The sequence below is a fragment of the Carex rostrata genome, chromosome 30, assembly GCF_964058835.1.
Source record: "Carex rostrata chromosome 30, lpCarRost1.2, whole genome shotgun sequence".
Classification (NCBI taxonomy): domain Eukaryota; kingdom Viridiplantae; phylum Streptophyta; class Magnoliopsida; order Poales; family Cyperaceae; genus Carex; species Carex rostrata.
In genome coordinates this window covers 398,299-426,288 of record NC_135947.1, presented here as the reverse complement: position 1 = coordinate 426,288, position 27,990 = coordinate 398,299, and the positions used below count along the sequence as shown (strand labels likewise).

General features: G+C 33.3%; 1 protein-coding gene and 1 pseudogene across 2 annotated transcripts in view; both read left to right on the top strand.

Moving 5' to 3' along the window:
* The window catches only part of LOC144546733 (ent-kaur-16-ene synthase, chloroplastic-like), a 96,128-nt pseudogene that overhangs the window by 57,934 nt on the left and 10,204 nt on the right, over nt 1-27,990 (top strand). The gene's annotated exons all lie outside the window — the stretch shown is intronic.
* On the top strand, nt 18,271-19,944 carry LOC144547034 (uncharacterized). The gene is made up of 3 exons (XM_078295636.1): nt 18,271-18,553; nt 19,177-19,684; nt 19,759-19,944. The coding sequence occupies exons 2-3, from the start codon at nt 19,178-19,180 to the stop codon at nt 19,915-19,917; spliced, it is 666 nt and encodes a 221-aa protein (XP_078151762.1). The 5' UTR covers nt 18,271-18,553; nt 19,177; the 3' UTR covers nt 19,918-19,944.

Here is a 27,990-nt window from a genome sequence, read left to right as displayed (position 1 = left end):
ATGACCAAGGTTTAATTTATGAGAAATTTTAGAATGTAGGTGTTCGGTAAATTTATGAAAAATTTGTTAGGAGGTATGTTTTTTATTTTTATTTTTTTAAAAGACGTAATATTACAAGTAAACTATATTAAGTATATGAATACTAATAATTGATTATGATTAATATAATTTTTTTTGGAGAGAAGAAGCATATTATATTATTGATGTTTTTGGAGTCTTTTGAAATGCAAGTGACTTTATTTGAAAATTGTTTTCGCAGAAAAGAAGCATAGAATCCGAAATTATTTTTTAGTGTCATGATAAGTTTCTTGATGTTTATGATGTGTTCATGTGACATATTATATATTATTTAATCATTTATTAAACATATGTAGGTTTTAATAAATTTAGTTTTTAGTTGTTTTGAAATAAACAATCAAATAAAATTAAGGACTAATGCTATAATTAATGATGTACCTTGTACAATTTACAATTTTAGATCACTTATTATGTAGACCAAAAATTTAGAGCACTTGCTATAAATATCAAAGGAAGTTGGAAAAGTAATTATTCAAATATTCAATTTTTGTCCAATACAGAGTTTTTTTTAACTAGGAAAAAAAATCAATTATGTATATTTGAAAAGTGAATCCAGCATAAATTTGGAGTATGTTAGAATAAGAAATAGATGTATGTAAGAATTTTTAAAAGAATGCAATGGTTGGAGACTTGGAGATTAAATTTGGAGTTATGTGCATAATGTAAAACCATAATTTGTTTGTATTTTAGGGAACATGAGTATGTAATTTTTTTTTTTAATAGCTTCTTATATTAGAGAATTTTTAAACTTGTGTAATTATAAGATTCGTATCTATTGCTCTGCAGCATTATTTGTTTGTTTGTGAAGAATTACAATGTTGTATTTGTCCATTTCTGTTATGAATCTCCTTTGTTAGTTAAACACTAGTACACTACCAAAATTGTAGTTATTGTTTGCATAGAGTAATTTCAATAGGACAAAAGGTTGGTTTTTGCTAATGAGCAAAAGGAAAAAAAATGATACTTTCTTACCTTTTACAGAGTATCTTTTTTCCTTGTCTTGGTAAAGTTTTAGTAAATATTCTTGTACAACAATATTAGATCTTTTTTTAAATTAGGACCATGATTTTTTTTTTACGTTTTGGGTATTTTTAAAATTAGTTGAATTGTTTGCATTAGTTGAATTGTATATATAATATAATGTAATATATGTATTGTGATTAATTAGTTGAATTGTTTGCATTGGTCCAATTTCATGAATTGTGAGAATTGTGATTAATTAGTTGAATTTCTTTATTTCTTACATGTTACGGTAAAATACTAAAATTATGTTGTTGAGTAATTATTTTTAAGAGAATTTGTTGTGATCTTATTAAGTGTAAGATTAATTAAAATGACTTCTAATTTATTATATAGTTACAAATTTTTATATCCTAACCGTGTGACTGTATATATATAAACCATTGTAATAGTTAACTAATAAATTAAAATACAATAACAAATACAATAACTCTTTAACATTTTATTTAATAATAGTTAGGAATAAAATGACCCATATTAAATGGCAACACATATTTCAGTGATAAAGCATTTCTATTAGTTATGTAATTATACTAGATTTAATTATTTTATTATAAATAATGAATTAATGTAGCTTTCACTTTCATATAGAAAATTCATTTGAGTTTATTTTACCCGAATAATCCAATTTTTTGCATATTAGTCTAATTTAACAAATTTTTACCGCAATTAGTGAATTGTACCCAATTGTAGCATGTCTAATTTTTTTTTAACGTAGGATGGCGGCTAGGGGACGGGGACGGCCTAGGAGAGTACCACCACCGGACCCTGATCTTGAGCCAATTCCCGATAACAGCACGGAACATTTCAGTCCTCTGTTATGGATGACTCACGCAGAGCACCGAGTTTCACTGGCGTCTATTGAGGTACTTGATTACTTTTTTAAGTTTAAATTTTGTGGAGTTGTCGTATTTTCAGTTTTTTATGTTATTTACTTCTTTCAACACAGAGTGAGGACACTGTAGATGCCAGGAGTCGGCATCCTAGTATACAGTACCACCCGTTGATGGACCAGTATCTGCAGAATTTGGGATTGCATCATTTGGTCGATATTATGGAGACGGAGACTAAGGCCATTAATGGGTCCCTCATTGCAGGACTAGTAGAGCGATGGCGCCCTGAGACTCAGACGTTCCACCTACCGTTCGGAGAGATGACAGTGACTCTCCAGGACGTTAGTGTCCTATGGGGGCTGCCCATCCAGGGTGAGCCTGTTGGTGGCATATCTGACCCCCTTGAGCAGGATGATGACATGATCAATGTCAGACTCGCAGAGCTGTTGGGAGCTGAAGGAGATATACGGGATTATAATGGGAAGTCGAGATACGCTATCAAGAAGACGAAGCTGCGAGCTCTGTTTGCGGGAGGGATTGGATACCTCTGCATGTACATTCAACTGCTCTCTCCGGCCCGAATGTCACGATATACTGGAACCTTCTATGAAGCATGGACATAGTTCCATCCTGCATTTGGACTACCGGAACATATTCATTTGGGCCCGTGACTTCGTACTTACCTTCGCCGTGCGAGTATGCGATGACATCCATTTCTATAGCTTTCACCCACCGTTTGGCGAGCTTAACATGTACCCGTTCGGAAAAAGGCTTTCCTGCATCCCTTTGTTCCATCGCTGCCTGCCGCCGCTGCACAAACCAACTATTGCACTTGTAGAATGTCTCCTCCACAAGTGCAGCCACGGGCAACATACGGCTCTCCTTGAAGACAGCGTTAAGGGACTCGGAGCCGTTTGTTGTCATGATACCAAATCGGTATCCTCCATCACAGGTTTGGAAAATTTTATCAAAATTTGATTGCTCCATGACATCATTAGGACGTACTTTGCCCACTCTCCTTAAAAAAGCATTACACCTCGGATTTTGCTGCAATAGAACAAAGTCAAATTACACAAAATGCATCTTAAATAATCGAAAATGACATAAATTAGACAATATTAGACATACCATGGCGAAATCTTCGAACATCTCCTTCAGCCTTCTTGGCTTCTTCTTCCTGGCTCCTAGTTTGAACCTAGTTCCGTACCATGCGTCCTTCCCACAGGCCTGGACAAGGTTATCAGCAACGTGTTGGATACAATACCTGTGCACAAAATTATCACTGTCCCATCCGTATTCAGGTTTCAATGCAGCTTTTATCCCCTTGTGTTGGTCTGATATAACACATACGAATCTATTAACACCAATCACATTAATCCTAAGCCAATGTAAGAACCATCCCCAATTATCTTCATTCTCCTTTTGCACAATTGCAAATGCTAGGGGTAGCAATTGGTTCTCGGCATCATAGCCGCAAGCCATCAAAAGTCTTCCCTCATACCGCCCAGAAAGGAAGGCTGCATCTATACTGATCACCGGCCTTAGGTAACCAAATGCGGTGATGCATGGTCCGTAAGCCCATGCCACGGCCACGAATTCCACAACACCTTGCTTGACCAGTCCTGTATCTTTATCGAAGCTCGGCTTGGTCCGAAATAGGTGCCTCGAGCCAGGATTCTTATCACATATCCCGAGAAGTAATAGTTTCATAAAGTTGTACGACTCCTCCCAACTCCCAAATTGCCGGGCTACTGCAAGCTCGCGACCTCTCCAAAGTTTGTTGTACTTCGGGGTTATACTGCCAAACCTAACTTTCACGCAGTGTGCCACACTCCGGATGCTCATAGTGGGGTTTTCCTTAATGTTAGGCCCGATGATATCTGCGATAATTGATGCCGTCAATTGTGCATGGTCGATCCTGGTGTACTCAGATGTGCATGTGTGAGCCGTGTCTTGCTCAGTTATCTTCCATGTATCTCCAATTTTTGTTGCTCTTGCCTTCAGTTTAAAACGACAACCCGAAGTGCGGCATCTAATTTCTAGCTTGGATGTGTCACTTCTCTTCGTATATATCTCTTGGTTCTTGTCAACATGGTACTCTCTGATCTTTTTCGTCAGTTGCTTTTTGTTGGCGAAGAATTGGCCTGCTGCGAGCTCACTCTTGTATTCAATCCGATGACCGTAGTAAGAAACATCTGCTTCTTGAAAAGCAGATGTGTCATTGAAGTTTAGGAACGGGTGAGTCTCAGAACGGCCACTTAACGGCATATCTCTATTTTGCCTCACAGTTGGCTGTGTGTATTCTTCTTCATCTTCTTCATCTTCTTCATCTTCTTCATCTTCCTCATCTACCTCATCATCCAAGTCTCCTTCCCCCCATTCATCCCCAGTTTGCAGATTCTCATCCGGTACCTCGTTCATAAATTCAAATTCTGACTCGTTTGGATCTTCATGTACTGGTGGCGGTCTGGGGTGAGGATTTGGTTCAGGTCCAGGTAAGGATGGAGAACCTACGGATATAGGTGGGATAAAAGGTGGACATTGTGGTTGGGGTTGGATAAAAGGTGGAGATTGGGGTGAATTACTGTATATTTCTGGTTCTGGTTCTAGTACTGGCATTGGTTCGGGTACGAATAGAGGAGTGTGTGGTTCATAATTTGGTTGATAATTTTCTACAGCCAAATTTTGGGATGAACATCTAGCTCCTGACTCTCTGTTAATTCGGCATGCAAAAACTTCCAACAGAGGATCACCGGACCTCACAACCTTCCTAAGCAGGCCTCTAAATGCTCCTTCATCTCGCAATGTGATTCTGAGATACTTTCCTGCTTGGAGCATACGGGCCTGTATTTCTAATTTCCAGTGATTCCTATTGTAGCCGCTCGCTTCATAAATAAGCGAATGCAACTCCTCGAATGAGAAATTTTCTTCAACCCAATACGTATTTACTGGAGGTTTGGAGTAACGTACACCATACTGATCATTTATGAATTTCCCTCCAAAATGTAATGAAATTCCAATAGACATTGCCAATGAACTACATTCGTAAATGTCAAATATTTGGTCAGTTTACTAATTTCAATTGTCAACAGTATTTAGGAACGGTATATATGAACAGTATTTAAACAGTGATTGAACAGTGCATATGAACAGTAACTCTACAGTACATATGAACAGGGCATATGAACAGTATTTGGGAACAGTAATTCTACAGTGTTTGCACAGTACACATGAACAGTAATTCTACAGTGTTTGAACAGTACATATGAACAGTGAACAAACAGGTGTGAATAGTGCATAAACAGTGCGTGAACAGTAAATACGTATACGTACATTATAAAAACAGTGCATGAAAAGAAAATACACATAAATAGTAAATACGTGAACAGTGCATACCTGAGTTACGATGCCTTTTCCTTCTCTCCCTCTTCTTCTCCTCTCTTTCTCTTTCTGAAATCTTTCTCCTTCTCCTTCTCTCTCTCTCTCTAAGGAGAGAATTTATAAGAAAAAATTGCAGCAAAAAAAAAAAAAATATTAAACGGCCCGGAGCGCGGATATTATCCGCGGGGGGGATTTTTTAATCCGGGGCGCGGATAATATCCGCGGGGGGGAATTAATATTCCGGGGCGCGGATATTATCCGCGGGGGGGGTATTTTTAGAAATTTCTTGATATTCTGGTTATTTTTATTAATTTTATTTATTAAATGGGTATTTTTAAAAAAATCGGTAGAAAAGGCAACAACGGAACTAAAAAGCATAATTGGCTAGTTCACACTTCACGCCACACAATTCGAATTCAATACAAAATCCGTACGTTACAACAATGCACCGAGTCAGAGATGTTTTGACCATTTTACCGGTTGTTAACTTGTTATAGAGCGAGCGAGGAACCATCGTCTGCGATTATTCCTTCTTTTGATCAGTTGTGAATCTGGAACGTTAGCTTCTCGTTGAGATTAGCGAATCATTACGACCGGAAGGCTGAGATTATATATTTCTTTCATTTTAATTACTTTGTTGTCTATGACAGAATTTATGCATCTCATGGTGTAGCGGGTTACATTTATAGGTGCAAGGGAGAATCTGTACATGGGTACTTGGGTAAAAAACATAAAGGTTGTATGTTTTGATGTATATTTGTACAATAATTAAAAAGAGAAACATTCGTTATAAATTTGATAATATTAATATTTTTGTGTCCATGCTTGTGCTGGCATCTGAGTTCGCAATGTAGCGCACTGCTCATGTGCGTCCGAATTCTTCAAATTTGTACAAGTTTGATTAAAATTTACATAGCAGCTTCAATAAAAATGAATAGTTTTAAAATTTGTACAAATTAATAACGAAACTTAATTCATCACTATAACATCTTAATTTGATTTTATGATCTAAAACTGTGAATATTTTTTTTTTTTAAATATTTGACAGGGGCTGTCAAATTACTAAAACTGTGAATATTAAGTATTAGAATAATTATACTAATCTCCCCACCCCTGTCCCCTCATTTATCTCCGCACTCTCTCTCCAAATTAACTTCCTTAACTGTCTTTTATCCCCCATTAATTCCGCTAAGAATTTTCATTTATCCCCGCATTAATTACTGTGAATTAATAACAATCCCTGCATTAATTATACTGTCCTTTTATTAACAATCCCCGCATTAATTATATTGTCCTCTAATAACAATCCCCGCATTAATTATATTTTCTTTTAATAACAATCCCCGCTAACAATTATTTATCTGTTTATTGATGTTCAATAAAGTATTTATTATTGTTCTGACAAGTATTTATCCTTATGTCTGAGAAGTATTTATCATTGTCCCTGACATGTTAATACTTTGATTTGATTAAATATTACTTATTGACAAGTTCAAGAACAAAGTTCAAGAAAGTATTTATCATTGTTCTGACAAGTATTTACCATTATATCTGAGAAGTATTTATCATTGTCACAGACGTTTTACCGTAAATTTATCATTATGTCTGAGAAATATTTTACTGTAAGTTGCAATTATGTCTGAGATGTATTTATCCATGTAACATAAAGTATTTATCATTATGTCCGAAAAGTATTTATTATTGATGTTTTACTGAAAGTTGCAATTATGTCTGAGAAGTTTTTATCTATGTAACATAAAATATTTATCCATGTAGGATAAAGTATTTATCATTATGTCCGAGAATTATTTATCATTGGGTGAGGGGATTGTTTATTTAATGGTCCATAGTTGTGGGAACAATCCAAAAAAAAAAAAAAAAATTTTGTGCGGAGATAACTGACAAGTATTTATCAGGGGATTGTTTATTTAATGGTCCCCAGTTGTGCGGGGACAATTCAAAAAAAAAAAAAAATTTTGTGTGGGGACAATTGATGGATTAATTTGTTCAGTCATATATAGAGATCATTGCATAGGGATTAATACCCGAATTTTTTATTAATATCCAAATTTAATATTAAATTTCAAAAAATAACCGGATCAGTAACGTTTTTCGAAATCTACCCTTTCCGGAAATTTTTTTTCCGGAAACGGTAGCTACTTCCGGAAAAAAAATTTCCGGAAATAGGCTAAATCCGGAAAAATTTTATCCGGAAATAGGAATTTTTTTTTTTTTTCCGGAAATAGGATTTTTTTTTTTTTTTTTGGAAATTTTTTTTTCCGAAAATTTTTTTTATAGGAATTTTTTTTTCAGTTTTTATTTATTTTTTGTATTTAAGTATTACAAATATTTAATATAGTTTTTTAAAAAATAGATGGAATACTATATAATTTGATTTATTCGAAGGACTGCTACAAATAATCCGGATCAACATTTTTCATGCCGGATTTTTTACGGCGGTAAAAAAAAATAATATAATATAATATATGCATATGTATATGTATATATAATATAATATATGTATATATATGTATATATAATATTTTTTATACCTCATATTTTTTATACGAGGCACTAAACGAGGGTTCCAATACCTCATATTTTTTATACCTCATCATACCTCATATTTTATATCTTCATTTTCATATATATACATATATTATATTGTATATACATATATATACATATATTATATTGTATATACATATATATATACATATATTATATTGTATATACATATATATACATATACATATGCATATATTATATTATATTATTTTTTTTTACGGCCATAAAAAATCCGGCATGAAAAATGTTGATCCGGATTATTTGTAGCAGTCCTTCGAATAAATCAAATTATATAGTATTCCATCTATTTTTTAAAATACTATATTAAATATTTGTAATACTTAAATACAAAAAATAAATAAATTATAAATAAAAACTGAAAAAAAAAATTCCTATAAAAAAAATTTTCGGAAAAAAAAATTTCCAAAAAAAAAAAAAAAAAAAATCCTATTTCCGGATAAAAATTTTCCGGAAAAAAAAAAAAAAAAAAATCCTATTTCCGGATAAAATTTTTCCGGAATTAGCCTATTTCCGAAAATTTTTTTTCCGGAAGTAGCTACCGTTTCCGGAAAATTTTTTTCCGAAAAGGGTAGATTTCGAAAAACGTTACTGATCCGGTTATTTTTTGAAATTTAATATTAAATTTGGATATTAATAAAAAATTCGGGATTAATACTTTGCAAATCCAGAATAAATATTTTGATGCTTCAAGTTAAATACTAACAGTTTATGCGGAGTATTAATGATTGAGCGGTCCCCTCATGACTTTTTTGGCAGTTTGTGCGGAGTTTTTTGCAGAATTGAGACTGTGGGGATTGTTATCAGAATCCTAAGTATTAATGTTTGTTGATTGAACTCACTCACTGGTATTGTCTCCTTTACTGTTTTTAACAAAAAAAATCAAGTTAATTTGTTTTTTTTATCTATATAGCAAGAGAGATTTGTGTGCCTTTAAGAGTGCGCTAAAATTAGAAATAATATCCGATCCGTATTCAAAAATAAAAAACAATGTCATAATTTCAGAAAGAAACACTACATTTTATTGATTATAATTCCTAAACTTTATTTAATATGGTGATTTAGAAATTAATTATTTATTATTCAGAAAATTTATTACTAATTATGGGAGTAAAGTAAACCATTCAAGAAAGTAATTGTAACATTATGTAAAGGCAAATGCTTCTGTGCATACAAGGACCTATTTGTAAAATGAACATATTTTTATTTTCAAAGTTCAAACAGTCGATCCGAACCGTTCAACTTGTTCTCCATATTAATATGTGCTTGGAGACCAAATTTTACATTTTTCTGAATTTTTTTACTATTTATTAAGATGGGTACAAAATTCAATGGTCTGAATTTGATATTTTTTGTACTCATCTTAATAAATAGTAAAAAAATTCAGAAAAATGTAAAATTTGGTCTCCAAGCACATATTAATATGGAGAACAAGATGAACGGTTCGGATCGACTGTTTGAACATTGAAAATAAAAATATGTTCATTTTACAAATAGGTCCTTGTATGCACAGAAGCATCACTCATATATATAATGTGTTATTTTATTTACTTTTGGACTCATGTACAAAATTGAAAAATGTAAAGGTGAAATATGTAAAACGAAATTTTTTTTTTTTTATATAGGCAAATGGGACCCACAGGAGACTATTCCTGTCTCTTCTATTTTCTTCTTTGCCCAATCCCCACCGCCATATCTCTCTCTCTCTCACTGTGCACGTGGCAAAATCACTTTGCACCAGCACTATTGAAAATCAAATGAATGAGCTGCTTGCTCTCTTTACCGACTTTAGCTATGTTCTTCTTTCACACGGACAATATAATAGCACATGCTGCATGCATATAGCATTTTCCCTCTCCCTCTTCTCATGATTCTCCACCTCATCTGAACTAGGGTTTTGCAAATTTGAAACTGGAGTTCCATTGCACATGTGTTTTACTCTCGAAGGATATATAAGCTTGTTGTCAGTTCATACCGGTGAAACTTTTGGTACTCCACTCTTGCCTCTCTTTACCTCTTATTGGGTCTAAACCCGTTAACCATTGTGTATACTTCCCTCCACTAGTGTAAAAACTGGAATCAGGATCGGCCTATTTGGATCGGTTATATGAGCCAACCGATCCTAAAAGGTATTTGAATCGAAAAAAACCGATCTTAAAAACTATTCAGATCGGGTTTTATTGTCAACCGATCCTGATTTATGAACTATCAGAATCGGTTTTTGTTAGAACTGATCCTGATACTATCAGGATCAGTTATTCTAAATAACCGATCTTAATAATTCAACTATCAGGGTCGGTTGTTCATAAAATCTGATCCTAATAGTATCAGGATCGGTTCTAACAAAAAACCGATCCTGATAATTGAAATATCTCAAATAAATCTTATATATTATTTTTATCTCAAATAAATCTTATTAATTGAAATATATCAGAAAATAGCATCTGGATCGGGTCTATACATAATAACCGATCCAGATAACTTAAATACATCTAACAAATTAAAATATATTAGAAAATAGCATCTGGATCGGTTCTGTACATAATAACCGATCCTGATAGTATATGGATCGATTTTATTGCTAAAAACCGATCCTGATAGTATCTGGATCGGTTTTATTGCTAAAAACCGATCCTGATACTTTTTTTTTTCAAAGTGATACTTTTTTATTTTTTATTTTTGCAGAACCAACTTTGAAAAAAAAAAAAATTTTAGAATTGGTTATTTGAAATAACCAATTCTAATACTATTTTTTTTTTTTGCAGAACCAACTTTGTGTGGTGCGCTGTATGTAGTCTAAAATGCTATGTTCGGATTGAAAGCAAATTGACACAGTGACAGCTTCAAAATTGAGATAGCAAATTTTATTTTATAATTTGTTTTTTTTTCAATATTTTAAAATATTTATGTTTGTAATTTTAATATTGAGAAGTATATGTAATTAGGCATTTGTGTTATATGTAATTAGTGTGGTGATTAATAGAATATATATATATGGTTGTTGTATATGGCATATGGTTCAATTATAATTTTTTTTTGATGAAAATTAATGTAATTTATATTATTCAAATTTATGTGATAATATAATTAATTATTTGACATTGATATTTCATTTTGAAGTCATTTTGACTATTGAATTTTTTTATATAATCATGCATGATGCATCAATGACTTGTGCCATATCTTGATCAACATAGGACTTGAACCCTTGTTGTGTGGGGTTGTGAAGGAACGGATACGAACATCAACATTTGGTCGATCGGAACCGTTAAAATGAAAGAATGTCATATTAATTTCACCATTATAAAATTTGATACAATTCGGGATTCATTTACTAGTTCATCAAAGCAAAACAATATAGCAACATCGCACGGCCGTAAATAGTTTATGTTGGATCAAGGCTTACAGTTGTCGGGCCTTCGGCACTTTTACGTTATTAATGTTCTATGTTATATCTTGATCATTTTAAAAATTATTACATGTCATTTAATTATAGACCCACCGTTGGATGATCATGCAGAAATGAACGGTCTACATTCCATTTAACAATTTGATGCCATTAATAATAATAAAATTGTACAAAATTGATCATGGTAGAGTTGATTTGGCCATACAAACACGAATAAATATTTTTTATATTTTTCACATTTTTCTTAATATTTATCCGTGTACATGCATTACCAAACAGAAAAAAAAATGGTAGCCGTTTGATGGTTGATAGACCATCAATATGAGTGGGGTTTACCTCAGTGATTTTTCTCATATATAGTATCATGATTGGTTTTTTATAAAAAACCGATCCTGATACTATTTTTTTTTCAGAACCAACTTTGAAAGAAAATAGTATCAGGATTAGTTTTTTATAAAAAACCGATCCTGATACTATTTTTTTTTGCAAAGTTGGTTCTGCAAAAAAAAAAAATACTATTAGGATCGGTTTTTTATAAAAAATCGACCTTGATACTATTTTTTTTTTGTTGCAGAACCAACTTTGAAAAAAAAATAGTATCAGGATCAGTTTTTTATAAAAAACCGATCCTGATACTATTTTTTTTTCAAAGTTGGTTCTGCAAAAAAAAAAAATACTATTAGGATCGGTTTTTTATAAAAAACCGACCTTGATACTATTTTTTCTTTTTTTTTGCTGCAGAACCAACTTTGAAAAAAAAATAGTATCAGAATCGGTTTTTTATAAAAAACCGATCCTGATACTATTAGGATCGGTTTTTTATAAACAACCGATCCTAATACTATTAACTCTCTATATAACCTAGTTAGGATTCTTCTTATTTTCATTTCGCGCCTCTCATTTTCAACTTAGCGTCTCTCTCTCTGTGTCTCCGTATCTCCCTCTCAAATCCTTAGTACTCTTTGTGTCTCTCTCTCTGTCTCCGTCTCTCCCTCTCCTCCGTGTCTCTCTCTCTCTTTCTCTCCGTCTCTTCCTCTCAAAGCCGAGCCTCTCGCACCTCCGGCTCAATTGTGTCAGTTTTTAATTTTTTTTATTGTTTCAAAAATTAATTAATGGTGTTTGTATATTGTTTTACAGTCTTGAGGACATCTCGCTCAAGTTACTTAATCATCCGGCCGATCAACTATCACGGTATTAGCTTTATCTAATTTTCTCATTATTATACTTTAAAAACACATTTTTTTTGTATTTTTTATTGTAAAATGTTTTTCCATCTAATTGTTACCTTTGTTTTTATTTTTAGGATCTTTTTTAATCTCATGTGATGTGATTGCAAAAGAGGTAATTATTGATTTTTTTATTGTTGTGCTTTACATTAATTGCATAAATGTGTGTTAATTGAAGAAATAGCTCAATTAATCACTTGTATGTTTGTTAATTATTTTTTTTTGGATTTAAATTTCTTGTTATAATATGTAATGCTTCACAAAACTTTGTATGAACATGAATTTTTTGTAATAATTTAAGATGTGTATGATATTTAATTTAGGATGTGTATATGATATTTGATTATTGCTTCTTACTGTGCAAAAAAAAAAAATTTAGGATGCTGGCCAGCAAAATATATATGGAAGCTGGTCAAATAAATAAAAAAAAATATTTAGCTTCAATAAAACATTAGGATCGGTTATTTTAAACAACCGATCCAGATTACTACTATTAGGATTGGTTATTTTTTAATAACCGATCCTAAAAGTTTTTTTTTCCAGATCCTAATAAAAAAAAAATACTATTAGGATCGATTTTTTTATAAAAAACCGACCTTGATACTATTTTTTATTATTTTTTTTTTGCTGCAGAACCAACTTTGAAAAAAAAAATAGTATCAGGATCGGTTTTTTATAAAAAACCGATCCTAATACTATTTATTTTCAAAGATGGTTCTGCAAAAAAAAAATAGTATCAGGATCGGTTTTTTATAAACAACTGATCCTAATACTATTTATTTTCAAAGTTGGTTCTGCAAAAAAAAAAATAGTATCAGGATCGGTTTTTTATAAAAAACTGATCCTAATACTATTTATTTTCAAAGTTGGTATAAAAAAAAAATAGTATCGGTTAACCTAAGGAACCGATCCTAATAGGTATTAATTTGGATCGGTTATTTTAAAGAACTGATCCAGAATATAACTATTAGGATCGGTTTGTTAAGAAAAACCAATCCAGATAACTGCTATTAAGATCGGTTATAATAAACAACCGATCCTAATAGTTGTTATTTGGATCGGTTCTTTAAAAAATAAAAAATAAATCCTGATAGTATCAGTATCGCCTTCATCAGGATCGGTTGTATTCCGATACTGATATGCGTATATAACCGATCCTGATTCCATATTTTCCACTAGTGCTCTCTTGGTTTGGGTTGCCTATAGTGGTTTGGTTTCGAATTGATGATCTATATATAGAAGAGTTGTTCATGTGAAGTTGTATATTGTTAATTTAAACATAGAACCAAAAACACAACCAAATGTATTAGTGTCATTTCTAAACCGTAGAAAAGCTGTATGAAGATAATATAATTGAGTGAATGTATGAGTGAGTAATATATTAATATGGTAACCGAATTGTTTTGTTAGGAAATAAAATATATACCTTCATCTTTTCTTATTTAAATTTTATTAAAAGGAGAAAGTTACTCATATATAGTTGTGTTACATGAATGAATAATATTTAACTAGTTCTCTGAGTATTATTTAAAGAAAGAAATATATTAATGTAAAAGACGCATATTGACTATCATTTAAATTATATATCATGTAAATTATTGCTTGTACTTTGCAAGTAAGCTAACTATGTTAAAGTATCATCATCTAGCTTCATATTACCGTGTACTAAATTGTGTATATAAAACTAGTTATCATGTTTTACTTAATTCTATACAGTATGTCTCATGAAATTATTATATGATGAAATTATGATTTATATGAAATATAAATAAAGTGTGCATATGTATGAATAACGACTTTTAAGGTTAAATATTGATTTTAAAAAGGGGGGATTAAGGGAAAGTTTATAAAAGAACTTCAATAATATATATTTCCTTGTTTGTATCTCTGTCTTGATGAGCTTAATTATTTACCTGCTCAATATTGTTATCCATGGTATCAGCACTTCTTTTATAAACTGGTATCGGTAGTTATCATAAACATATTATGAACCATATCCTGAACTTTATTCCATCTCTTTTATGATTTCCTTGGAATTAAGTTACTAACTCCGAATCGAATTTCTGTTTCTTTTTAAAGGTAGCTATGAACTTGGCATATGAATTGAGTAAGCTATATGATACACTTGAGGAACGATGAACTTGATTTAAAGTCACATTGTGCCCTACGTTATCAGGTGTGAGGTTATTGGATTAGTCTGAAATTCATAACTAGGAATTAAAACGTAACTCGCTGTGCATTTTGAATATTTGATTGACTGCATTGATTGAACTGTTGAATCATATGCATAGCCCAATACAACTGAAACTGAATTACAGGTAAGTCTATTGACTGTCATGTTGATATTTTTTATCGATTGGTTGATTCTTATTGTAAATGATTGATCGAGACCACAGTGATTGAATTGAATGAATATGAAATACTGTAATCCTTGAACCTCCATATAGTGGAGAAAAAGGATTAATATATCGTAAAGTCTAGCTAGCTACTAGACTTTACTCCAGGACTCTTATGCGCATATGCTGAATGGCCCCAACTGAATCCAGTACCGGTTGGATAGGGGATATTGAATAAATGTGAATTGTGACTGTAAGACTAATGAACTGTGGTAACTGTCTTATCATTGATTTTCTTTCCGATAATGATAGTATTGTGATATTAATTTCGTATTGTTTCCGTTAATCAGGTGTCAGGATAGTTAGAATGGTATAAGCCCTAACACGACAGATACATGTTATAGTATCTGCCAGTGTTACCAGACTATAAATTGTAAAGTTAAGAAACCAAACACTACCAAATGTAGTGGTTGTAAAGATTAGGTTCCAAACATTACCAGACTGTATGGTTTAAAAGACATTGACCCAAACCATCTATTCCGATAAGATTCTTGGAGTTCTTATTTATTTATCTAATTTTTGTTATTCAATTGGAATACTGTTATTGAGCATTTGCATTCGTCATTATATAATGAACTGTTTGTTTCTCGTGCGGTGATTTCATTCTGAATATGGATTTCCTTTGAATCCAATAATCTGAGTGGCAATCAGCATTGAGAAATAATTTATTATTTCTCACTCGTTTCCCCTTGTGGGTTACAGGTTTATTATACGAAGATAAAGAGCGCTTCCGGGTAATATTTGACAGCAGGGCCACCTAAAGGTATGGGATTTGAGTTTATTATATCTGGCAAGGTGTAGAGAATATATCTCTAGCATCATCTACCCGATTTTTTTATTTATATCCAAAATAAAATATAAATTTAAAAAACTAACCAACTAGCTAATGAAATTGCAAAACTATCCAAACCGGTTAACCATTAACCGGACTCAAATCAAATTTCCGGTTATTGGTTTCCCGGACCCATTGAAATAGTCCGGTTAACCATTAACCGGAAATTTGATTTGAGTCCGGTTAATGGTTAACCGGATTTGCACATTTTCCTCTTTTTTTTTTTTTTTTTTTTGAAAACAGAAATTTTTTAATTTTTTGTATTAAAATATTAGAAATGTTGAATATATTTCTTTGAAAATAGATGGAATACAATATAATTTATTTTATTAGAAAGACTGCAACAAATAACCCGGATCAATATTTTTCAGATCGGATTTTTCGTGGCTGTAAGAAAAATTAATATATTTCTTTATGTGTTATTGGAAAAAAATAAAAATGCTTATATACCGAGTTATTGATCCCGGTTCAAAAGTCACTTCTAGGTAATCTAGAAAATATTATGATCTTTCTAGTACATTTAATTTATTAAAAGTTGTATCTATTTTGAGAATTATTTTTGAATAACAATCATTAAATAAATTAAAGTTTTTATTTTTTTTTCAAAATAGATACAACTTTTAATAAATTAAATCTATTAGAAAGATCATAATATTTTCTAGATTACTTAGAAGTGACTTTTGAATCGGGATCAATAACTCGGAATCTAAGCATTTTTATTTTTTTCCAATAATACATAAAGAAATATATTAATTTTTCTTACAGCCGCGAAAAATCCAATCTGAAAAATATTGATCCGGGTTATTTGTTGCAGTCTTTCTAATAAATTAAATTATATTGTATTCCATCTATTTTCAAAGAAATATATTCAACATTTCTAATATTTTAATACAAAAAAAAAAATGAAAAATTTCTGTTTTAAAAAAAAAAAAAAAAAGGAAAATATGCAAATCCGGTTAACCATTAACCGGACTCAAATCAAATTTCCGGTTAATGGTTAACCGGACTATTTCAATGGGTCCGGGAAACCAATAACCGGAAATTTGATTTGAGTCCGGTTAATGGTTAACCGGTTTGGATAGTTTTGCAATTTCATTAACTAGTTGGTTAGTTTTTTAAATTTATATTTTATTTTGGGTATAAATAAAAAAATCGGATCATCTACTATAAAATGTCAGATAAATTATTGTAAATAAATTGGGATGTGGCAAAAATAATGGATGCTATTGGCAATGCATAAAAAGATCCATGCCTTATGTTATGTTAATTGAATGGTAAATAGATGCGGTAATAATCGTCGCACCTCAGGATCGGGAGTGTGACAGTAATCTCAAAATTTATTATTGCTGAAAATTTATATTAATTTCATATCACATTTAAAGATAGCCCGTCACATATTTTTACATAAGACGTACATACATCAAAATAATATCAATAAACCATAATATAGGAAGGGCTAGTAACATAACTATTACCATGTCTGCTCACTGTATCAATTATTCAAAAATGGAAATATAAAACTAAAACAACAAGCGGCATCTTATTTAGAAGCACAAACCTTGAGAGAACTCAATAAATATTTTTATTATTTCCTAAACTACTCATGTCAATTTTCTGCATATATATTTACATGATTGTATTATTTAGTTGCCTTAGAAAAAAATGACATGAAAAAACAATGAAGTTAACAACTTAAAAAAATAATTTTAGTTCAAAGGTTGACCAATAATAACACAAAAGCAAAATTGCAATATGTTTGGACAATTTATTATGATGGTAAACCAAACTATACTTCTTTCTATTGCTTATAAACATAACTAAAATTTAAAGAATTACTATAAAAATTGTGCAACAAAAGAGAAAAACAATACCATTAATAGTAATGGCGCCGATTTTTTTATTTATATCCAAAAATTAAATCAAATTACAAATAATAACCGAAGCAGTGTTGAATTTCGAAAACTACCCAATCCGGTTATCCAATAACCGAACTCAACAAATATAACCGGTTATTCACTAACCGGAAAGTTATGTTTTTGTTTTTTTTTTTTTTTTTTTTTTAAAAAAAAAACGGTTAATCACTAACCGGAAAGTAAGTTTTTTTTTTATTATTTTTTTTTAAAACAGAAATTTCGAATTTTTTTTATTTTTTATATTAAAGTATTAGAAATGTTGAATATATTTCTTTAAAAATAGACGAAATACAGCATAATTTGATTTATTAGAAAGACTGCAACAAATAACCCGGATCAATATTTTTCAGACCGGATTTTTCGCGGCTTTAAGAAAAATTAATATATTTCTTTATGTGCTATTGGAAAAAAATAAAAATGCTCCGATTCTGAGTTATTGATCCCGGTTCAAAAGTCACTTCTAGGTAATCTAGAAAATATTGTGATCCATCTAGTAAATTTAATTAATAAAAAGTTATTTCTATTTTGAAAATTCTTTTTGAAAAACAATTATTAAATAAATTAAAGTTTTTATTTTTTTTTAAAATAGACAAATTTGCCCTCAAAAGCTGAGGCCTTAAGGAGCCCTCCTCATTCTTTTTCATTTTATATTGTCTTTCTTCTCACTTGCGCGGAACGGTTCCCTAGACGCGGGAAAGAAAAGAGGTGCTTCTCTCCGGCGAAGATTGACGGTGATCGAGAGACCGACGCTTCGATCCGGCAGCTCTATCGTGCTCATAGTGAAATGCTCTTTCTATTGACACCCTAATTGTCGTCTAAGCTCTCTTCTCAGTCTTCTAAGCCCTTTTCTCTCCAGACGTCAGTTTAAGGCACAATCAGGTAAATGCACCCTTCTCCCTTCGTACCTTACTTTGATTGATTGAGTGAATAATTGTTAACTTGCGATTTTTGCTCTTCAGTTACTGACTTGGTTATTGATTGAAATGAGAAAATTTGATAATGATTTGTTTAGTATACTTAATTAATGATTTGTTTTGCAAAAAGGCCCCTGGATTTATTTTCCTCCAAACTACTACTCACCCTATCAGTACCAGTTCGGTACTGAGTTGGTTGTGCCAGTATAGCAGCAGTTGTTGATTCCACTGTCCGTGTTGGACCTTTCCTTTGTCCGTGTTGATTTCAACTAAAATTGTTCTTCATTTTAATTCAGGAATATATGTAAGGCCATACCCTTTATTTTTGTACTTGTTTAGGTTCAAATCAAGTCTCATCCTATCAAATTGATATTCCAGTAACATGCAAAATTATACTTTTTAGTGCATGATTAAATTGATAGTGTGATTTCTCATAAGAAACACGTGTTGCAATCTATATTTTTTAGGCAAAATTTTACTTTTGTTTTAATCTATTTTCACTTGAAAGGGTAATAAGATAACTGGTATATATGGTACCCATCTTGTAGCATATTCTAAAGCTCTTTTTTTCATCTATTTTTGTTGTAGAATGGATGAATTTGGATTCAATGAACTAATGAATGCTTTAGATGATGACGACGAATCATGGTTTTTTATGAATACTATACTTCCTAACACGACTCGTATGCGTTCAACATCATCTTCCACACAAGAACAAGTTGAGAGGCCAATGTCAGGTGTTGAATACATAAATGACCTATTAAATAGAAGTCCATCGGTACCCAATGATTATCTAAGAATGAAAAAAACCAAATTTCTAGCCCTTTGTGAAGTGATATTGGCTGAAGGTATTGTCAAAACTGATCAAGTAACAATAGAAGAACAAGTCGGTATGTTCTTACACATAGTAGGGCATGCCTCAAATATGAGAAGTGTAAGTTACAATTTTCAACGTTCTCTCGATACAGTTCATCGAACATTCAATGATGTTTTATGGAGTATAGTTGAAATGAGAAATGATTACATCAAATTGCCTGGGGCAGATGCAACTAGACATGCTTCTGTTAGGGAAGGCACAAGTTTCTTTCCATTTAAGGTATGTATTTTAAAATGATTTTCCTTTTCACTAAGCGTATTCTTGTATGACAAATTGTATAATTTTCTATGTAGGGTGCTTTAGGTGCCATTGATGGCACTCATATACCCGCTTTTGTAAAGAAAAGGAAGAAGAAACGTCGAAAGTACATTAACAGGAAGAATTTTGTATCTCAAAATGTCATGGCTGCTGTTGATTTTGACATGAATTTTGTTTATGCGTCAGCTGGTTAGGAGGGTTCTGTTGCAGATATGAAAGTTTTGCGAGCAACGTTAGATGACGGTGGTTTCACTGTCCCTCAAGGAAGGTACTACCTTGCTGATTCGGGTTATGCCAACACTAGTAGTTTTCTTTGTCCGTATCGTGGCCACATTTATCATTTGGCACAATTTCAACAAACAACTGTACAAAATCGATACCAAACCCCAGAGGACCTATTTAACCATCGTCATGCACAGCTTCGTAATGTTGTTGAGAGGACATTTGGAGTTCTGAAAATGCGTTTCAAGATTCTGAGAATTATGCACCGTTATAATTGTTAGTTTGTAATAATCTAGAAGTCAATAATACGATAAATTATCATAAAGCTTTGTTCATGAATTGAATGTTTATTTATATAGCATTTTGTTGCCTTGAGTATTATTGAATTTATGGATCATTTCGAGTTCATGACTGAAATTGTGAAACTCCATAATATAGATGATATATACTCTTAAAAGGTCACTGACCAAGGTAATTAGCAGGAACACTAATTACCGCGATAAGGTTAGTATGTGGATTAAAAGATGGTTAAGTTTTACAAACCACCTGACACGAGATGTCATTTTAATCACATAGATACATGTTTTAGAAACATGGTATTTGACAGACCCCGAATGAAACATTAAATAGAATTGTGTTCGTGTCATTTATGTTTTCATTCAGTGTCACGTTCTACAGTATGAGGTATTTATCGTTCCCACTGAGAAATATGTATGTGTGATTGTTATCCACCGCTGTCCGTAAAAAGCAGTCATAACGGTAGCTTTTCCATATGTATAGTTTAGCTGAGGAAGTGATAGTTTACCAAGAATACTATTTGTCCCTCGTATCTCTATACGAGCTATAGCATCACTGGGCCCCTTGATAGAGTAAGATTATCTGCTAGCGGTATAATTACAAGAGTAATTATATTTGATAATCTGCTCAAGATCAAGAAAAGATTAAGTTAGCAAGGATGACACACATCTACCTTGAAACTAATCTGATAGCTATGAGACAGAAGAACAGACACAAGTAAATTGTTTACTGGATCGTGATATTGTACAGTACAGCATCATCTGTGTAATTGGATGGTCATGATGTGTTGCCAGATGCCACCCATGACTAACAGAAGTTAAAACAGTTTTAACTCTGTTTACCAACATAACACAGATCCTATTGGGTCACACCATATAGGAGCTACTCGGAGAATCTTACTGATTAATTATAAATTGATTATAATTAATATTAAGATGGTTATAATTAATTATACGTGTTATAATTAAATTATAAATGTTATGTAAAAATAACAAGCAAAAACATTGGTTAATTTATAAACGTGTATGACACGTTGTATAAAAGTTAACCGGTTAATTTATAAATGTGCAGGACACATTGTATAAATTATCGAAACAACAAATAACCGCAAGAAAAATATATATAATTATTCAGAATAATTATACGAATATTATTTGTGTTCGGGCCGAGGGCATTCGAGTCTTTTCAGATTCGTCCTTATCCGCATGACACGTCATCGATCCTATCCAGATGACACGTCATCGATACCGAAACAAATAACCGAAAGAAAAATATATATATAATTGTTCAGAATAATTATACGAATATTATTTGTGTTCGGGCCGAGGGCATTCGGGTCTTTTCAGATTTGTGCTTATCCGCATGACACGTCATTGATCCTATCCAGATGACATGTCATCAATCCTATCCACAAGGGCAAAATGGTCATTTCACACCTATGCCACCTTGCATGTGTAGAAGCATGGAGAAGAATGTGGAAGGGTGTGGAAGGGGTATTTTGGTCATTTCACATATAAAAGGATGAGGTGTCAATGGCATATCTTGTAAATAGGCCGAACTTGGAGGGCATTTTGGTCTTTTGCAACCGAATCTAAACACTATAAATAGGGGTGGAGGGGTAGAGAGAGAAAGATATATTCACATATATACATATGCACATTCACATGTATCTTTTCGTGCAGAAACGAATCGGTATTTTCTCTCTTTCTCGGTTTCTCTCCCAAATAATGTTTCGGTTGAGAAAAGAAAGTTATACGTAGTTGACGTATAATCTTGCGGGTTGTTGTGGAGAATATTTACGGGATCGATGAATAGTGTTTTACCGAATTTAGCGGTATGTCAGTTTTGCATATTGATGAAACTGAGCAACCGAAAATTCGTGTTTACGGGTTTTCGTCTTTTCCCTGTGAATAGTGTTTTTGCAGAATTCCGCGGTTTACGGTATTTCTGGCAGAAGAAATAAACCGCTCTCCGGTTAGTCCTGGTGGATAACCGATAGAGGTATCACACGTGTGATACTCCGAGTCGATTCCTTCCCTGGTGAGGCTCTACTCGCTCGGTCTGCATTCCAACTGTGATTTGGAAACAAGGTATAAATATGTTATATTAATCTATTTAATTTGTAAGTAGATTAAAGTTTTAGAAATCAATCATGGAGTAGATCTGTAAAAGGATTAAATTGGGTTTTGATGCCAAAGGAATACTGAAGGTGGACCGCCTTGGAAAATTTCCTGACATACCCCGTTTAATCCTGAGCTTAAGTTGGCCGTAGAAATTTTTGTTCTACGGTCATTCCGCAACTTAAGCCTAAAAGGGGTTTTGGTTATACCACCCCGAAACCCCAACAGTGGTATCAGAGCACAAGGCTCTCCCGCTGATTGATTTTCTAAAAGTTATAACTTATGCAAATTAGGTGCATATACCGCATATCAGTTTAATTCTTACATTTGCAGCTTAAGTCCAAAACCGATTAGAAATGAGATTTTCTTGGATTGGTTCTACCGACTAAGAAAGTTAAATTAGATTTAAGCTTTCTTTATGCTTTCTTATGAAATGTAAACTTTTACATTTCTTGGATCGGTTTTCCGACCGAGAAAGATAAAATAGGATTTTATGCTTTCTTTATGTTTTCGTTTTCAAAACTTTCAACTGCGTTTGAGTATATCTAAGAATGTGATGAAGCAATAAAGTACCCAAGTAAGAACTGCTAATCTCCACCCGTAAACGACAAGGTTAATGACAAGAAAAGTCTCGGCTTTTCGTCTAACCCTCGTTTACGTGTCCTGATAGCTGGCCCAAAGGGGACTTTGTCACGTTACCAAATTACTCTATGCTTTTGAAATGGCAAAATTTAGTGTAAGTTTTTGCCTTTTCGAAAACCTTCGGATAAGTAAAGTTCATCGAAGAATGTGATGAAGCAATAAAGTACCTGAGTAAGAGCTGTCATTTCCACACAAGAAAGAGATGGTTCTGTCTAGGAAAGATTGAGTCTAAGCGGTCCTCGTGACCCCAATCTTTCCTGGGAGCCCCTTTCACGTGTCATAATGGCTGGCCCAAAAGGAACTTTGTCACGTTACCAAATTGCTTTATGGACCGAAAAGAATATTTGATTTTAAAACATATAAATTGTTTATGTGCTTTAAATGGTATAAATAAGAACTGAGCATAGCTGCAAAATAAAGAATTGGTAACTGATAGATTATATACCCGAGTTGGTCCCGTATATAAGTAAATTAGATTTACAGCTTTAAAAAATGAGTAAAATTAGATTTACCGTCTTTCTAAGGAACCGTGAAAGAAAACTTTCTTTGAAGAAAAATATGAATGTGGGATCACATTTGACATTATTTCTTTCTGACTTCCTTTCCACGACTGCTTGCTGAAGCATATGAAAGAGGTCTTTTAGGAAAATGGAAATGAGATCATATTCACTATTCTTTCTGTCTGACTTCCTTTCCACGACTGCTTACTGAAGCATATGAAAGAGGTCTTTGAGGAAGATAGGAATTGGATCACAATCGGTATTTTTCTGACAAGCAACTTTCACATGTCTGTAATGCTAACCAAGGTCAACATTACAAACTGAAAGAAATATACGTGACTCGGTCACATATATAGGTAAATCAGATTTACTGCTATCATATAAAAACGTATAGATTATATTTACCGTTTTTATAAGAAACCATATAAACTACCTCTACAAGATAGACGGTAGTTAAAGTCAGTTACAAGAACTGACTGCTTAACAAAGCTAAGCGTATTAAAGAGGTACTGATAAGAACATAGACTAATGGAGATCACATTTTGTATTCAAGACTTCCTTTCCACGACTGCTTAATGAAGCATATGAAAGAGGTCGTTATAAAGATACGAATAGAATCACATTTAGTCATTCTTACATATGTTGAGAAAAGAAAGTAATGGGGATCACATTCGATATTTTAGACTTCCTTTCCACGACTGCTTAATGAAGCATATGAAAGAGGTCGCTATAAAGATACGAATAGAATCACATTAATCATTCTTTCTAACATAAGATAAGAAAAGAAATGGAGATCACATTCAGTATTCAAGACTTCCTTTCCATAATTGCTTAATGAAGCATATGAAAGAAGTCGCTATAAAGATACGAATAGAATCACATTAGTCGTTCTTTCTGACATACCCCTTTGGAGATTGCTGGCACTATTAAGCATAAACACCAACCCATTAAATATTAAGTAGTATGCCCTTCCCACTCTATCCTCCTCAAACCATTGTTCATTGGTTGATGATTAAACTACTCAGTAGACATCGCCTTTTACCTTTGGTGGTCGAGGGTTATGTCCGACATATCAAACCAAATAAAGTGAGGTTACTTACCGATGATTTCCAAAACAGTTTTGGGCTCGGGGCAAAGTCTTCGTTAAAAACACGTGATGTTTTAACGAAACCAAGAATCACAAAGAGATGTGATTAGCAAGTTTGCTTACCTAAGATAACTGATAACCATGATATGCATACACTGCCTTGGTTATTGGTGAAAACATGGATCTTGGTCCTACTGCAAACGGGAATATAACAAATTTGCAGTGGGAGTTTTATTATTGGAATAAAACATTACATGAACAAAGCTAAAATCTTTACTTTAAACGTTGTAGAAATATGGCTAAATAAACGTCTTTCTCTTTACGCTCCCTACTCGAAAAGGTAGACATACGTGAGAAAAAGGGAATATATCCTAAATACACCGGTCCCTGCTGAAATAGTAGAGAGCAGCTCTGTCAGTACTCACACGCTTTGTATGACAAGCGATGATGAGAAACTGGAGAAGCTTAACTGTCCGTGGAGCCACGAGTTGGCCACGGAAGTTATCCTGAACTCATTTCCTCCCAGCTATTCGGAGTTCATTGTGAACTCCCATAAGCAAGAGTTGGATAAGAGCTTGCAGGAGCTCCAAGAGATGCTGAGGATCACTGATAAAGACATTGAGAATAGCTCTCATGTCCTCATGATCCAAGAAGGTGGGAGGAAGATCAAGAAAGCAAAAGGGAAAAACGGCGATTAAGTACAAAGGCAAAGGGAAGTTGGTTCCAGGAACGAACTCTCCCAAGATAAATGTTTCTGCTAACTCTGACTGCTATTTTAGCAATAGCAAAGGTCACTGGAAGAGAAACTGCCCGGAGTATCTTGGAGATATGAAGTTTGAGAATGTCTCAAAAGTCTCAGTCTCAAGTATTTATGTTATTGAAATTAATGTTGCGACCTCTTTTAATGATTGGGTACTGGCTACTGGATCATGTGCTCATATTTGCACGAATATGCACGCACTAAAAGGAAGTTACGCAATAAGGAAGTACAACTCCGAGTTGGAAACGGAGCACAAGTTGCAGCTGTTACAGTCGGTAGGATAAAATTGTACTTGCCTAGCGGGTTTATTCTGGAACTAGAAAATGTTTATTTTGTTCCTACCATTTCTAGAAATATCATATCAATCTCGTGTTTAGAGATGAATGGTTTCTCGTTTGTTATAAAGGACAATAGATGTTCTATTTATAAAAATGAGACATATTATGGATCATCTTACTTGTTAAATGATCTTTATATGCTAGAAATGGAAAACCACGTGTTTAACATCAATAACAAAAGACTCAAAACGTTTCATGAAAGTATTGACTTACATGAGACATAAGTCTGAATCCTTTGACGAGTTCAAGGAATTTAAGACTAAAGTAGAAAATCAACTGAACGAAAGTATTAAGGCATTACGGTAGGACCGTGATAGCAAATACTTGAGTTATGGTTTTCAAAACGTACTTAAAGGAATGTGAGATAGTCTCACAACTCACACCTCTAGGAACACCGCAATGTTACAGTGTTGCCAAGAAAATGAAACAAACCATGCTGGACATGATTCGTTCCATGATGAGTAACGCCACTCTTCCAAAATTATTTTGGGGACACGCACTAGATACTGCCGCACTAACGATAAATATGGTTCCATCCAAGTCAGTTGAAAAGACTCCATACAAGTTATGGTTTGGGAAATCCCAAATATGTCTTATCTTAAAAATGGGGTTGCGAAGTATTTGTCACACGCCTGACGTCTGACAAACTTGGTCCCAAATCTGACAAGTGCTTCTTCGTAGGGTATCCTAAGGAAACGAAAGGATATTACTTCTATTACCAGTCCGAGAACAAATTAGTTATTGCTCGTCATGGTATACTTTTGGAGAACGAGTTTCTTGCAAAAGGAAGTAGTGGGAGTAATGTAATACTTGAAGAAATTCAAGATACATCACACAATACAATATCTGAACTAGATCAGATTAACCCACCTCTTGATTTTTTGGCTGATGAGCATCTGGAAGTACCAAGTCCACAAGTAGCTGTGGAAGAGGTTCTAGTCCCGAGCTCAAGTACTTCAACGCAAGTTGAAGAAGAACTAGATCCGCATATCATTGTGGATCAAGTTCGACAGCCCGAAGAACAAGTGCTACGTAGGTCAACAAGAATAGTCCATGCACCCGAGAGGTACTTGGGACTGCACGAGGTCTCAGTTTTTGACATTGAAGATCCTCTGACCTATGCGGAAGCAATGGATAGGCCTGACTCTGATAAATGGCTGGAGGTCATGAGATCCGAAATACAGTCCATGTATGACAACACGGTCTGGAACCTAGTTGTACCACTTGATGGGGTGAAGCCCATAGCTAACAAGTGGGTTTTCAAAAGAAAATAGACATGGATGACAATATGACTATTTACAAAGCACGGCTAGTAGTGAAGAGGTTTCAAACAAATTCTGGGAATTGATGAAACTTTTTCACCCGTGGCTATGTTTAAGTCAATTCGGATACTCCTAGCAATTGCCGCATTTCATGATGATGAAATATGGCAAATGGATGTCAAAACCGCCTTCTTAAATGAAAATTTAAGAAGAGGATGTGTACATGACACAGCCTGCGGGTTTTGAAGATCCAGAGAATGCTGGGAAGGTATGCAAGCTTCTTGAATCCATTTATGGATTGAAGCATGCATCACGGAGTTGGAATCTTCGATTTGGCGAAGAAGTCAAAAAGCTTGACTTCGTCAGATGCGAAGAAGAATCTTATGTGTACAGAAAAACTAGTGGGAGTGCCATCGCCTTTCTTAATCTTATATAGATGACATACTCTTAATAGGAAACGATATTCCTCTATTGCAATTAGCCAAGTCTTCATTAAAGAAAAATTTTCTCGATGAAGGACTTGGGCGAGAATGTCTATATACTAGGCATAAAGATCTACCGAGGTAGATCAAAGAGACTTATAGGATTAAGTCAAAGCACGTACATTGACAAAGTGCTGAATCGGTTCAGCATGCAGGATTCTAAGAGAGGATTCCTGCCAATGAATCATGGTACACAGCTTAGCAAGACTCAGTGTCCTTCGACAACTGATGAGCAAAGCACTATGAGTAGAGTACCATACGCTTCGGCTATTGGCTCTATCATAAACGCCATGTTGTGCACTCGCCCAGATGTCCCGTACGCTTTGAGTGTGACGAGTAGATATCAGGCTAATCCAGGCATAAGGCACTGGAATGCTGTAAAGAATATCCTTAAGTTCTTGAGGAGAACTAAGGATATATTTCTCGTCTACAACGTTATCACCTAATACGAGAGATCGTAAACATCATAAGATGTTTATAATTAATTATAAAAGATATAATTAATATAAAGGTGATGTAAAGATAAGTAGAATTGACACAGTCAGCAACACAGCTGA